At 38.3% G+C, this 15,467-nt stretch overlaps 1 protein-coding gene across 1 annotated transcript in view; it reads right to left on the bottom strand.

Moving 5' to 3' along the window:
• Positions 1-15,135, bottom strand: part of NEB (nebulin) — a 210,907-nt gene extending 195,772 nt beyond the window's left edge. The window contains exons 1-8 of the mRNA XM_059726275.1: positions 15,103-15,135; positions 11,345-11,389; positions 8,209-8,394; positions 6,712-6,819; positions 3,876-3,980; positions 3,472-3,576; positions 3,263-3,367; positions 2,080-2,184 (exon numbers count right to left, since the gene is read on the bottom strand). Of these exons, the coding sequence (XP_059582258.1) occupies positions 2,080-2,184; positions 3,263-3,367; positions 3,472-3,576; positions 3,876-3,980; positions 6,712-6,819; positions 8,209-8,394; positions 11,345-11,389; positions 15,103-15,135 (792 nt within the window). The remainder of the gene's footprint in view (positions 1-2,079; positions 2,185-3,262; positions 3,368-3,471; positions 3,577-3,875; positions 3,981-6,711; positions 6,820-8,208; positions 8,395-11,344; positions 11,390-15,102) is intronic.
• Between the last annotated feature and the right edge of the window lie 332 nt (positions 15,136-15,467).

Raw genomic sequence — 15,467 nt, 5'->3', positions numbered from 1 at the left:
ATTCTGTTTGTACTCAGCACTGAGACTTCACTTGCACACTTCTAACCCAGGCAACCTATTTTCTGCTCTCAAGTTTACTGTTTCAGAAACAAAATATTATAGAATCCTAGTGGACTACCCAAACTAATGTAGGCCTGGGTATAGTCCTTTGATCAGACTACACTCAAGATTATCAGGAAATAAACTATTATTTGTTCAAGCTCCATTTCATAACTGACCTAGTGCAAAGGTTTTGATTTGATGTCATTATACTTCAGGTTTCATTGTGGTACTTCAGTGTAATCCGTATCCCAAAAGATATGTGTACTTCCATACTGGTTCAGTTCTTACCCTGCTGATCAAGAATGGATATGCCAAAATATTCTAACACAATCCTATTGTCTTCACTGGCATGAACTATATGCTGGAGACTACTACTACTATGTCATTAGCTTTAAATAATGACTGTTTCTTCCGGCCAGTCTCAAGACTCAATTTTTTTTACATCCATTAATCTTTTGACCTATATTTATGAGGCTGCAAAGAAATTTCGCCATCTGAAAAAAATCTCTAAATGATTTACTTATTTATTTATTTGCAACCTCAAAAGATATATTTGCAATTTTTTAATGTTGTGTTGCCATTTATTACTGGTACAAAGGAATGTGTTCACATAACACATATTTTTTAATCACAGCTAAATGCTGAACTGAGTTGAAATCCTACTTTTAGCTTAAAAGATTATATGATTTTGTCCTGATTATTTGTTGAGCATTTTCCTCCCTATACCTCAACCCATCTCCTGAATTCTTTAGTACATTTTATTGCAACTACAGCTAGATATAGAGTGGAGATTATTGGTGCCAGAGTCCTCGATAATCATCATTCAAAATCACTGAGTTTAGTGCTTGATTCCATTATCTATTTAGTATGCAAACTAAGGATGGAGACATTTCATTTGCCAAACTCTTCTGCTAACTGAGGTCTGTGAATGTAACAACATTTGATTTTGTGTGTGTGTACTCATGCACACATGTATGTGTGATGACTATTCAGTGAAATGAATATTAAAATACATTTTATTTCATCAGCCAGCTTGATCACTCTTAGGTGTATTTCATACAAGAAGATCAACTGTCCAACTTATCAAGTGTTTTCTTGAATATAATCAATTTACTCCATATAAATACTATATTGTATGCAAAATGCAATATTTTCTCATATACAACATGCACCTTTCCCCAAAAACCCCACCCACCAGAATTCAGGTGTATGTATTAAGTGGGGAAGCAGATTTCTTCACTTCAGAGGTGTTAAAGATCATCTCCTTTTTAATGGTCTTGATGTTCCATTAATCTATCTAACCTTTCTTAAGTCAATTTTACTGTCTGCTAGCTGCTTCTCATCAATTTCCTATTTCACAGCCTTGGAAACTCTTTAGCTCTTTTCAAAATCATAGAACCATTCATGAAGACTAGTCTTCACTAATAATTATGGCTTCAGCTTTAGTGAAGCAGGAAAGAGAGGGTGAGCCAGATGAAGATACTGCCATTCAAAAACAAGGTATGTAGTATATTCCAGGGTATATTTTATGCAAAAAAATACAGTAAAATGCAGTTGTACCTACAAACATGTTGCTATTTGAATGTGAACAAGCAGCATATTAGACATCTCAATAATGGTTGTCAACTGTAGTGCACAGAGCACTATAAGAGGAGAAGAGAAGAAAAGGGAAAATAGAATGGGAAGTTGAGGAAGGTAGGAATGTGTGACTGTTAGAGAGACCGCAAGAGACAGAAAAACAGGTTAAAGAGGGATAAAATCCTAGACCCAGTGATGCCAGTAGAAATTTTGCCATGTCACCTGAGATGTCAGGATTTTCCCTGAGATTTCTGAGGAGAAAGGAAGTAAACCAAGGAACTGATGAAGAAGGAATAACTGGTATTCCTAACTGAAGATCATATGGTCTTTCTATTCCCTAATTTCTTAATTATTGTTTGAACCCAGTTGGTATCTAATGTACATGCACTTGAATGTTCTTTCCTCTCCAGCATCTTTAGTGGGGTTTTTAGGATAGAACAAGCCCTGGAGTATACTCACATCGCTGCGCTGCTTAGTCACTTTCTTGGCAAGTTCTACATCAGGTGGGTCTGGCAGAGAAGTGTATTTAGCTTTCCGTTCATCATGCCCTTTTTTGTAGACAATCTGAAATAAAGAAAGAGGTAAACATTTACAAGAACTGCCTGTTTAAATAAGCAACAGAACATTTTCTTCTGACTTTGCTAATGCTTCTTTTAACAGAAGTACTCATTTTCACTTCTGCAACATAAACTCTTTGAACCAATGTAATTACTGTGGAGTTTTCTGAGAGAAATAACTAATTTGTTAGGGCACTATTTTTAAATAAGCAAATACTTTTGATTTTACAGATATAATCCTGTAAGGGGCTGACCTCAGTTCTCATAGTTCTCCAATAAACATCAATGAGTTACACACACATTCTTACATATCCATATAGGGGTACTGTTATCCTTGTTTTACAGGTGGGAGAACTACATTTATACGTAGTGTGACCATATGTCCTGGTTTGACTGGGACACTCCCAGATTCCATAGGCCAGTCCCAGTCAGTTGGTCAAAAGTCCCAGGCCAGAATCCAGTGGGGAGACAGAGGGCACAGTGCACCAGGCAGGTGGTCAGGAAGGCACCACTGCTGCTGTGGGAGCAAAGACATGCCACATGTGGACAGGGTGACACCTGCTCCAGTCCACCCACCTTGCTTCTGCATATCGGCAGTGGTGCCTGCCTGTCTGCCTGTCTGGCACACTACGCCATGACACCTCCCCACCACACTCTGGCCTGGGACTTTTGACCAACCGGCTGGGACTAGGCTACAGACTCTGGGAATGTCCCAGCTAAACCAGAACATATGGTCACCCTATTTAGAGGCTCAGCTCTGAAATATATTAAATGACCTTGTGTCACACTAAATACAGCATATCAGAGACTTAATAGCTTGATTATATTAATTCTTGCCAGTACAACTCAGAATTTTCAATTTCTTTGATTTTTATATATATAACATACCATATACAAACCATACATTCAATATGTTTCTATACAGAAAGGACTTGTTTCTCTATACATACAGCAGTCAGTACATTTTGAGACTGATTCTCCAACTCCATTATGATGGTTTTATGTCAGTGTAAGTCTACTGAGAAGTTGAGGATATCAGTGTAACACTTCCACAATAGAGAAGACAAGTGGGTTTTGCTACTTACATCACTGAGAGCCTTTTGGGCATTTGCTACTCTTCTCAATTCTGGACTGTCATCATATGGATAAAACAATGTCTTGTCTCCTTCCCAGTCTTCTGTGTAGAGTTTCTTAAAGACAAAAAAAATCAGACAGTAAATAATTTTTAATGAAATAATTCCTGACTAGGACTAGTACTTGCACTTTAGTGCTCTAAGCGAGCTGCTGCTCTTACCTTACTATATAGTGCTGTATTTTTTATTGCATTAACAAGCTCAGGAGCATCAGGGGGAAGCAGGTATTTGTCTTTAGTGTCCTCCCACTTCTGCTTGTATAAAACCTGGACAGAAAGACCATCCTGTTAGTCACTCTGCCTTTTAGAAAGCACTTACACCTGTTCATAAATGGTCTGCTTCTAAAGATTTTCAGAAATCACAAATGAATGGAATCTAATAACTATATCTGTGAGGAAAAGTTAAGATTTATATTTTTTCTTTTTTGATCACTTTTTCTCTGCTAATTACTTTCTTTCATTTTGTCTCCTACAAACCTTGTTATACTGTCCCAAGCTAAAAAACTTACTGCAAATTGAGCCAATAATGTCCACAATTTTTTTCATACAGTGGCTAAGAGTCTTACCTTGCTCACTTGTTGTGATACTCTCTTTGCGTGCTCTATATCCCTTGCCTTTTCATCAACATGACAAACTGTCTTGGCAGCATCACCAGCCATGCGGTATTTAACCTAGGTCAAGACATGCCAAGATAGATTTATCTTATTCCAATAAAACAACAAAGTGAAACAAAAGTAATAGCTTTAGAAAATAGAATACCAGCTTTTTTCCACATTCTAGTAACTACAGCTAAAAGCCATAGTTCAGTAATGCATTTACTGAAGAGGAGCCACTCTATTTAAAGCGCCCACAGTGTCTCCTATATTCAGCATCCTTTGCTTCAAAATGGCAGGAGGGGCACTTTAGTTAAAGTGTGTTGAACGAGCTTTAGTAAAGTGCCCCCACTACCATTTTGAAGTGTGAGGATGCTGAATACATGAGACGCTGAGGCTGCTGGAGTGTGCTTATTAGCATGCTCCAGCAGACTCAATTAATCGAGTCTGCTCCAATGTGCTGTAATTACCACATGCCAAAGCAGACATCCCTCATACCTACAGGCACCCGAAGGGCCAGATTCAAATGGTTCATTAGGCATTTAAATAGGGCTTACGTGGTGTTTAACTGCTAAGTCCCAAACTGATGCAAATTGTAAGCAACCTCACAAATCCTCAAATGCCTCCATGCTTGACTGGAAAGCTCCCTATAAACGTCTGCAGGTGGCGTATCTAACTCCACAGAGAGACTTTCAGTTGCATCTAAGTTAGATCTCATCTAACTTGCATCAAAAATGTTGAATTCAGGTCAGAAAAGGTGGTGGTTGTGGTACCCATGATTTACCCAGTGGTAAGAGCCCTCAGCAAAGAAGTGGGAGACCTGGATTCTAGACCCTAACAAGTTCAAACTCATCTTTCCACCTTCATACTACAGAGGAGGTTGGACAGGGGTACTACAGGGCCAGAAGAATTGGAAGCAAAAAGTATTGTGTCACTGTAGCCTAGAGGTTGGGGAGAGCCTTTAATTCCAGCCCCTGCTGCATACTTAACATAAAATGTATAAGCCAACCTGATGCACAGGACTCTTCCACAAAGGGACTGCTATAAACAGTGGGCTACAAAGGTGTGCTCCTTCTTACCTCGTCCCAGCACTGCTTATGCATATTTTTAAACATTATTTAAAAAAATAAAAAACCCTGTCATCAGGAAGTAGAAACCAAGACTCACGTCTTCCCAGGAAACCACCATCCTTCCTTGGCCACTGAGAAACACTCCCTTCCCTCCTTGGTCTCCTTCTGGCCATTCTTGTTCTTGTGGCTACCCTGTGGCCCAGCTTCAACAGTAGTTGCTTAACCTGCCACTTCCTGAGTCAGTGTTTTAATCACTAGGTTATAGAGCAAATGGCAGGCACCCCCACTTTGTTCTCCTCTTCAGAAGCTACTAGGCAACTATCCTCATAAACGAGACAAGGGGTTTTGAACTAGAGGTGTATGCAGATGCCTAGTGGATAGTGCAGCTCAGGTTCCAGTGGTGTTTCTTATTGGCTACTTCTCTGGACATCTGTTATTGGCATCTCTGGCCTTTCTCAATCAGCCACTGGAGAAGCCATCTGCTCCCCTCTCTCTATGTAGAACACTTCTGCTTCTCCAGAGTCTCTCCCCTGACTGTATATGGACCTAAACACCTAACCCATCAAATGTAATCACTTCTCTGAGAAGTGAACCTAAGTTGCCCACATGCAAGGTGAGTGCTCTAATCGCTGAACTATTGCATAGAAGGGGAGCAGTACCACTTACAGGAGACCACTGGGCCACAGTTTTGTGAAAAAGAGCTGGTATACACACCTAATGCCAGAACAGTGCTCTATGTGGTGAATTACAGATCACATAAAAGTATTACATTTCTACCAGGAGAACTGCTGTTCTCCCAGTAGAAGAAACAAGTGTACAATTGTGTTGCTGTTTCTTCAGACCAAAAATGGTGGTTCCGGGAGAAAAATAACCCAACTCCAAACCAGTAGAAGCTGTTCCCAGAAAAGTTTCTCCAAGGAGAAAAAACACTTGTACAGCCAGAGATATCAGAGAGAGGTACTTTCATGCAGCCTTGAGATAGGCACCTAAGTCCCTGAAGAGAGATGGTAGATTATTGGTGGCTCCTTACTCAGCATGCTGTGTTTCAGGGATCCCATTCTTCAGCAACTGTACAGGAATCTAGATGCCTAACTGGAGAATGTGTGGTAGCCACTTGGCTACCTAGTAGAAAAGTGTGGTGCTCCAATGATTAGCATTCTCACTCCCAAGTCCTCTTGTGGATCCTACATTTGAGTCATTTTTTTCTGATTTTTTTTAAAGGCACAGACCCAGGAACTAGTTACATGAAAACAGAAATGTTTAAACATATTTTAAAGATCCACTTCTGTGATTATTCAGTACCTACTGCCTATAAGAGGAATATAGGGTGTGGGAAGGGCAGCAGGGTATAGCCTGCAGTGTCATTTAATCCAGTGCTTTATATTTTACCAGTATTTCCCATTACTGTCTTTAATCTCACATCAAAATCTTTTCTTCAAACCCATGTTGGCCCCAGTCAACTGGAATCATTATTCAGCTGGTCATGGACAAGTATCTCTCCTTTCCTAAGACACAGAGGCCTAAATTCCAAGCCGAGTCCTAGAATTTCAGACTTGTCACTGAGTCTGCATTTCTGCTCCAAAGATCTTGGCAGTGTTTCTACCAAGCTTACAGTTTGGCTTCCTGTAACATTAACTATCTGGTTGCTGTTTCTCTGCTAATATTTAAATGGATATTGTAAAATACATAGTTCCTTTACTCTTTTATATCTCATTTACTTTATTAGATATGGCACATACCTCACTAAGCTGGTCTTGTACCTTCTTGATTCTCCGAAGTTCTGGGGTATCACTTGTTACAGCATATGGCTTTCCTTTTTCTTTCATAAACTTTTGTTTGTATTTGTTCTGAAATAACATAGTACAGATATTACTACTCAGACCTCCCAAAGATCCAATATCCAAAGGCTCTGGCAAAGACAATGGGAATCAATTTTTACATTCACCACTATAGAATCTATGAATCATGTGGTCATATTCTCAGCATAGCTCCTCTGTTTCTTCTCTTAAGACCACATTATATTATCCCAATGTGATATATTTTAGTCTTTTGGAGGGTTTGGTTTTGATCTCCTCAGAATTACTCTCTAAAAATCTAACAAAATTTTATTCAGATATCTCAGAACACAGTGACTCAAACTCGACTCTTACTTATACATTTACAATGCCTTAAAAATCAGTGGCATTGTGCAAGTGGGAATAAGAGTAGAATTGGTCCAGCAGTCCTATGAAAAGGAAAGGTATGCCTAAATCCTATCTGATCCTGTTCTCATGGTCATCAACAAGACCAGGTTTGGGCCTAATGGGATATTAAATCTGGGATTTTCAAAGGGAGTTTGACATCCAACTTCTGTAGACTTTGACTGTGATTTGGGAAATCCTCGAGAGGTGCTTAGACCAAACCTAAACTGTTTGCTATAGTAAAAATGAGGATCAGTGCTAGAGAGCATGTTATGAGGTCATGCATTTAGTCAAGTCTTTGCCTAGGAGAGTAACCTAGAATATTCTTGTTACATGGTTGCAGGTCTAGGCCATGGATTATGATATGTTTGGAAGCAAATATCCTACCCACTTATAGATTCAGTCACCTCTACCAACCTACCAGGAACCTTTTCCCTATATTTCTTAATTGCAGATTATCAGAATAGAAATGTCCAGATTCAGCAAAGTTTCAATAATAGTACACAGCACCTTCTACTGTAGAAGTAAATTGCTTTGTCTATACATTAGCTGTGCCTCATAACATGTATTTAATTAGAATTAGGCTAGAACCAGCAACCTAGACCTGAAAACCTTTCCCTCAAACTCTGGGAAAGTTTGGATCTAGAGCTAGACTTTGCAGCTTGGGCCTATGGCTTTATTTCCTCTAATATAGGAAGGAGGTAAGGAAACATGCTTGAGCTTTGTTTCTCCCACACTTCAGAGCTTTAAGTTAGTGTGCCCACATGGTTAGGAAACTGTGATAAAGACAGTTTAATTTAATTGATCAGAACACAGAAAGTCAATGCTAAGAATAGGACCCAGAAATGAGCTCTTCAGATGGCACCTCATATCCCTTCCTCAAGCCATTTTTTGTGACATTTTGATTCATTACTGCAGTAATAACCAAGGATCAAGCTGACTACAAAGCATAAAAATGGGCAAACACAACATTAGGGTTTTCTACAAAACATGATAAATATCTTGAATGTAGAACTCAAAGCAACAAGCAGGAAGAACATAATAGGAATAATTTACCTCACTAAACAGATCCTGCATTTTATTACTGTGTTTTAGATAAGGCGTCATAAACTTAGACGAGTCCACTTTTGTCCGTCTGACTTTCTTTCTGACGGGAGGCGCTGCATGTTCTGTGGTCTGTACGGTTGTTGTGGGGCCCTCATAGCCTGTCCTGGTGGTGGTCTCAGTGTACTCTGTGATCACCTGGGAGTAGAGGCAAGATACAATTATTCAGTTTTTAAATATAAACCGCCATTTTATTTTTGGAATTTTTCAAGACTTCTATTTGTTAAAAGGGTGTTTAATTTCACAATGGAATTTGGACCATACCACGGGCTAAAAATCAATATCTTGTTCTCTGTTAGGATTGCCAATGGGCCATTTTCACATGATCCAAGTTGACATGAGGACTCAGTTGATTCACCAAGTTCTAACTCAAACTTCCTTAGTTATCATCCAACAGCTCTGGAGTCCAGAGGGCCTTCTCCTGCCTTCTCTTTCCATGTGCATAACTCCCACTGACGTCAGAGGGAACTTTGAGTGCTGACTGATGAGAGGATAAGTCCAAAGGGTGAAAATGTTCTGAATACTAAAGGCTATATTGACAGGCACATATTTGCACATCAACAGTTCCTGCTGATGTCACTGGGAGTTGTGACAGTAGATCAAAGGCATGTATGACCCTTCAAAGGGTTTTTAGCCCCAAAATAGTAAAGAAATTGAGACAGCAAGATGTAACTAATAAAACCCTTCATATCTTTGCAATAAGTAAAGCATTTGCTGCCTAATGCTCAGATAGTGCTCAGAATCTAGTTTTTCTACAAAGGTACATTTTCTGATGTGGACAATCAGATGATAATCATGGAAGAGGCATTATTTGATATACAAAGGAAAGCAATGGAAAGAGTTGGCAGACAAAACTGTTGCCTATGCCTTTAGACCAACAAATATCCATGCAAAGAGCTGGAAACATGCCCCTATTTAATGTTAATGATTTAAGGTCTCATTCATGCTCTAGGCAATAATTTTAATGCACCTAAGTTTCTAATCAAAGCAGTCACAGAAGTCGTAATTATACATGACAAAAATAAAATTGCCTCATCACTACATGAATAAGTAAGTATCACATCTTGGTTCATAATAGATTTTTTTTAAATAGGGGCTTTCAAAAATGAATGAATGAAGCTTAGCTTTCAGTTTATTTGCATTAATGTGATACATACACACTATTAAATATATTCATTCTTACCTAAACAAAAAAATTGTTAGCGGTATCGATCTTTCACAAGCTTTGTTTATTCTGTGTTCACTAAGGGTGCATATAAATGTTCACCACATGATTGCAGACCAGGAGTGGAGTGTACAGACGTTCACCGGTGCCAAAAGAGCCATGTGGAGAACTGTGTGTAAGTAACTTGGAGTAAGGGAGAGAGGAGGGTGGAATTATGGGTGCTAGCAGGTCTGAGGGGGAGTTTGGCAGGATCAGGCTGGATGGCCGGTTTGTGGGGGTGGGTTTGGTGAGTCCACAGAGGGGACTGTCCGTTCAAGGTTGGGAAGTCAGGAGGGTAAAAATAGCCCAGTCAGGGTCAGGGGGGCAGGAAGAGCACAGCCCCAAGGGCGGGGTGAGCAGTTGGGCTTCCCCAGCCCCAGGGCTGTGCTCCAAATGTGTGCAGATGTTTACTGGATTGGGTTAACCTGTTCCCAGTCTAAGTTAGTTCACCCACTTAGGTGAACTAGTTTAGATCAGATCCACCATTTTTGGCCCCATTTAAACCCTGTGAAGATCTCCACAGATGAGCATTTAAATCAATCTAACACTAGTCAGGTCGATCTAAATGTAACGTCTGTATATACCCTAAAACTAACAATACATTATTATTCACTCCAGTTCTGCAACAAGTTGCTCTGTATCCATTCACTTCTAATACATGATACATCATTAATAGCATGTTTCTTAGCATTAAATAGCACTTGAGATTCTGAAAAGTGTGCATATGGTAACAATAATCTGACAAATATTACCTGTTACTTCTTGTTCCCTGCATATTGAAAGTATGGATATGTATATTCATGCATACATTCAGTATATCTATCCATTATCTACTTTGTATTTACTTCAATCTATTCTGAAGTACAGAAAGACTCCTTCTGCAATCTTTTATGTTCATACACACCATTTCTGTTTGTATTCAGTTTGTAAGATGCCATTCTCATTAAAAAGAACTGTTTCCATGTTTTCCCCTATCTCTGAACACCTGATGTAGCATCACTAATTAATTCAATAATTTGTATGTCTAACAAAGCTATTCATAAAGATTTTACAATTCTTACCTTTTTTAAGATAAAACATTTCTCATGACATGAGATTATGGCAAAGCATACTCTAACAATTTCAATTTTGGGGTGAGAGTGTTTCCTTCTAAACAAAGGGACCCGTTTCAAAATTTTCCCTGCTTTAGTAAAATGCCCTTTGATAAAATAGGAATTTTTACTGACTAGTAATTCAGCACTCTCTCTCCCAAAGACAACTTTATCATGCCATGAGTCCCCATGAAGTCAATGGGTGTGGGGGTTTTTTTAATCAGTAGTCAAATCAGACTCAAGGAAGGTAGTGTTGCAGTAGGCAATCAGTATTCTGTATCTGATATATCAGATTTACATTTCTCCCAGAAAAAATATCATTACAGAATAGAGATTTGATTATTATAAGCCCTGTGGCTTTTCTAAATCAATATGAGTTGATTTTTTTTCATTGGCTATGAAGTCTGTTCTTGACTATATGTAATGAGTAACCTATAATAGCATGTGAGCCTATGGGTTATGATATTAAAGGGAAAACAGGCGGCTGAGGGGACATGGGTATTAAGGCGCACAGTTGACAGCCCAGAGGTTGCAAATTCCAGGCCATAACAGAATTCCAGGCACAGTCCCATCAGATTCCAGAAATTCTGCAAATTCACAGGGACATGAGAAGGAAGGGAGGAAAAACAACCATAACAAAACAACAAGAAATCATCTCCCACTCCTCCATCTCATATTTATGCAGTCAGAACCATGAAACAAACCTCAAAACACACAAACTGGTCCATGCACTTTATACTTTGAGTTATTAAATTATTATTTGATTCACATGCAATTTCACAGAGGCCTTTACCTCCATTGGTTCGCCCTCCTCCTCAATTGTCTCTTCAATGTAGTACTATGAATAAAGGACAAACTTTATCATTTCACAAAACCACACAACACTAAAATAACTATTTTGTCTTTGAACCAACAGCCCTGCTGCCTGGGATATAGCTGTAATTTGTAAGTGCAGGGGACTCTTTTACACTGCTGACAGAGCTCTGAGTTTCCCATTTATACTAATAATGGTAAGCATTTTATTGCCACCCCAGACAGATATTTGTCCAACTTGTTCTTAAAACCTACAGTAAAAGGCATTCCCTTTCTTCCTAGGTACCAATTCTACATCTTAACGATCCCTAGGATGTTTGGAGATGGGGTTTCTCTCTAAAATCAAACATAAATTCCCCGTTCCTTCAATTTAAATTAATTATTTCCTGATCTACACTTAGTGGACCCAGAGAAAAAGAATATCATTCATCTCTTTCTAGCAGCCTTTCATGTATTTGAAGATTGTTACATCCCTTCTCTGTCCCTTTTTCCCCACACTAAACAAAACCAGTTCTTTCAACATTCCCTCACAAGTCATGTTTTCTAAATGCTTATCATTTTTTGTACTTGCCCCTAGACTGTCTATATTTGTCTTAGTACTCCAGGTAAGGACTCATCACTGTCAAGTAGAAGGAAATAAGTGTGTCCTGTATTTTAGCTCTAACGTTTTTATTAATGCATCCCAGAATGATGCTGCCTTTTTTACAATAGCATCACACTGTTGACTCATTCTGTTTGTTATCCACTGTAACTTCCAGATCTTTCCTGACAATTATTTCCAATTTTGCATTTATAAATTTGATTTCTCCTTCCTAAGTATAGTAGTACGCTCTTTACTGAATTTAATTTTAGACTGTTTCTCTTATGAATTGCCTGCAGTCCCTCCTAGATTAATGCAAATCAAAAACATTTTAAATGCACTTTTTACTTCATCATTCAACCCATTAATGAAAGTATTAAATAGAATAGTATCAAACTCACAACAGAGCCCTGAGTAATCCCATGCCATGGTTTCTCCCAGGTGGACAATGAATTATCAATAACTGCTCTTTCAGTATGTTAAGTTAAGCAGTCACACTTGCACTTCCATACTATCATTGATTTAAATGGGTCAAGTACTTAACCTATAATATTTGCCATGCATCCCTCCAATTCACCTACTCATGAATTAACTTTGATTCAGATTTCCCACATTCTTTATATACTGGAGATGCATTATGTTCATGTAAAGAACTTAATTTTCCCCCTTCATCAGGCAAATCCTTGTGTTCTCTGAAGAATAATGTTACAAATGTTGTCCCACTTATTCTTTTTTCTTTCATGCCGGATTGCAAAAGCATTGTTAACTTTACAGAATTCTACTCCCCACCCCTTTTCTTTACACTTGTTAAATACAACATGCCCTTATTTAATCAAAAGGAGAACACCAACCTTTTTTCAAAGTCAAAACATTTATACCAAATAATACTGAGCAATTCATATCTTCCAATTCATATCTTTATAAGCACAAACTACAATCATCACTTTCTAGCCTCAATCTGTACCAACAGTAACCACACAGAAGTATCTGGGAAGAACAGCATCGGTCATTATAGGCTAATCTACACAGGGACACTCAAAAATTCAGACAATTTGCCTAAAGGTATTGATTCTCCAGGAGGATTAAACTATAGGAAGTAAATGCCACTTAATTCCAGAATGAAACCATCCATACATACTTTAGATTTATACACATTGATTTCATGACCTCACTGATTCATCTCAACATTCCCATGTTTTCAGATTACTAGACCTTTCTACCTCTGAATGCATCTTAATAGTTGATGTTATTCAGGGGTAATCTCTGTTTACTACCATTGTTATGTTTCTGACTCTTCAAAAATATCAGCAGGGAAATGTTATCTGGTTTTATAATTAGCTGCATTCCTTGCAAATCACAAATTATTATGCTATCCAGTGTAGACTAATGTAATCCTACAGATTACCTCCACAGACAAAAGGCCAAGTTTACTTAAATGAAATGCCCAGCATATTCTGAACCTTCTATTCCTAAACCATAAATTTATTTTTTCTTTGAACAAAGATCTCTGACATAGGTTTAAAAGACATGATTCATAGGAATCTAGGGTGCTTCTTTTTATGATTTTGAAAAGGGCTGAGCTGCTTCAGAATGATACCAGATGCCATTGTTACTGTTTTATTTATAACTTATCCCCTATGAATATCTCAGAAGGGAGCTAACAGAGCAGAACCATCTGAAGCTGTTCTAGAGATGTGGCATACAGCACATTTAACAAAAGATGAAAAAAACAAGAAGGGGAAAAAATGGAGCTGCCTAGGCACGCAAATCTGCAGTACATGATTCCAAAAAATGACATCAAATGAAAAGGAAGCCAGCTCCTCTAAAATGAAACATAGAGTAAGCTAAGGGAAAGAATATTCATATGAAAGTAGGTATTAACACAATACAGCCAATGGCACAGTTACAGCAGATAGGAATATCAGTAAGTATAAGGACAGTCGCAGATAATACAGTAAATCCTAAGAATTTGAAAAAATATTTCTTTTTATATGAAGATATTTAGGGGGATTGTACCAGTGACAACATTTCCTAAGGCAGATAATGTATGTAACTAACTGAACCGGCACATTATTTTATTTCTGGCTACTAGAACCTAGACACTCAGTCCTGCAATCCCTCGCCAAATGAGCAGTCCACAGGTTTTCTTATGGGGATGAGAGTTGCATGACTGGGTCCTAAATTGACAGATTTTTCCCTCTGTGAAGGGCACTACACGCCCCTTCTAACTGCTCTTACACTTTCTAGTGGAGCAGTCATAATTTAATAACCAAGGACACTCTAGTTATTACTATAGCAAAATATTTATAACAAAGTAATTTTTTCACTGACATTCATACATGGATTTCCTTAGATACTCAGGAATCTAAATCAGACCAGTAAGGCCACATACAGAGGTACATAACTGTGAGCTTAATTGACTGGTGGGGGGTGTCAAACTCATCCATGATATAACAACATTGATTTCAGCGGGTTTACATCCCAGATTCATCTGTCCCCAGATCTGCACTGTAGGAATACCCCTACTGTGTTGCCTATTTGTAGACAAGGGCTGCAAAGCTGCTATATTTCTGAACTGCAGTGGATGGTAGGGAAAGGTCAGGCTGAGGTGGGTCCCACAGCTGTTGCATTTGACATCGACTAAAGCAGCAGTTCTCAGCCTTTTTAGTCTCAAGGCTAGACTCATGGCACCCCTTAAAAAATGCCAGATCTTTTTCACAGACGATATAGAATTGTTTTCTGTTGCAAGGAACTCAGAAAGACAAATGTTTGTAATAGTATGGATTCCTACGTGAAATATCTGGGTTTATCTTGTGAATCATGTTTGTACATCTAACTCTGCTAACATAGCATGGCAACTCATGACACCCTTGAAAGGATCCCAAAACATCCCAAAGCACCCCTGGTTGAAATTCACTGAACTAGAGCATAGGGGGAAAGCCTGGAAGGCAAAAGGGCACGGCCACTGTGTTCAGGACTACACAAATCCAGTAGCCACAAATCTGGACTAGAACAATAGAAGTATTGGTTCTGCAGCATTTCCACTTTTCCCTTTATTTGACAGAACCTACATTTACACAGACTTGACGAAAGCAGGCAGCATATTCTGATCTCTATAAATAATCAAGATCAACCTTTTTAGAAGATTTTCCTCTTACCTCTATTACTTCCTCATATTCTTCTTCTTCCATTTTTGCAGAATATTCCTCTGTCTGCTACTGACTCACTGGTCATATAACAGATGAAAATATAAATATGCAGTATTAGCTCAAAGCTTTATTTGTTATTCAACACTCTTAGTCAAGTCCATCTTTTGTGTCTTGGTATAATAATTAGTACTACTACCATATTGTTTTATAGGCCAATGAAGAGCAGCCCTTTAATATGTAACTAAAAAAAATAGTTATAATCTAACAATTATACTTCATCTTATTTTAGAATGAGAAATTACTGGATTAGTCTGTAGATTAATATCAATTATAATTTTAGCCAAATATATTAACATATAAATGCAATGCTAAAA

This window comes from Alligator mississippiensis, chromosome 4 (genome assembly GCF_030867095.1).
Source record: "Alligator mississippiensis isolate rAllMis1 chromosome 4, rAllMis1, whole genome shotgun sequence".
Taxonomy (NCBI): domain Eukaryota; kingdom Metazoa; phylum Chordata; order Crocodylia; family Alligatoridae; genus Alligator; species Alligator mississippiensis.
The sequence above is the reverse complement of the archived record's forward strand: the minus strand, read 5'-3'. Positions and strand labels throughout refer to the sequence as shown.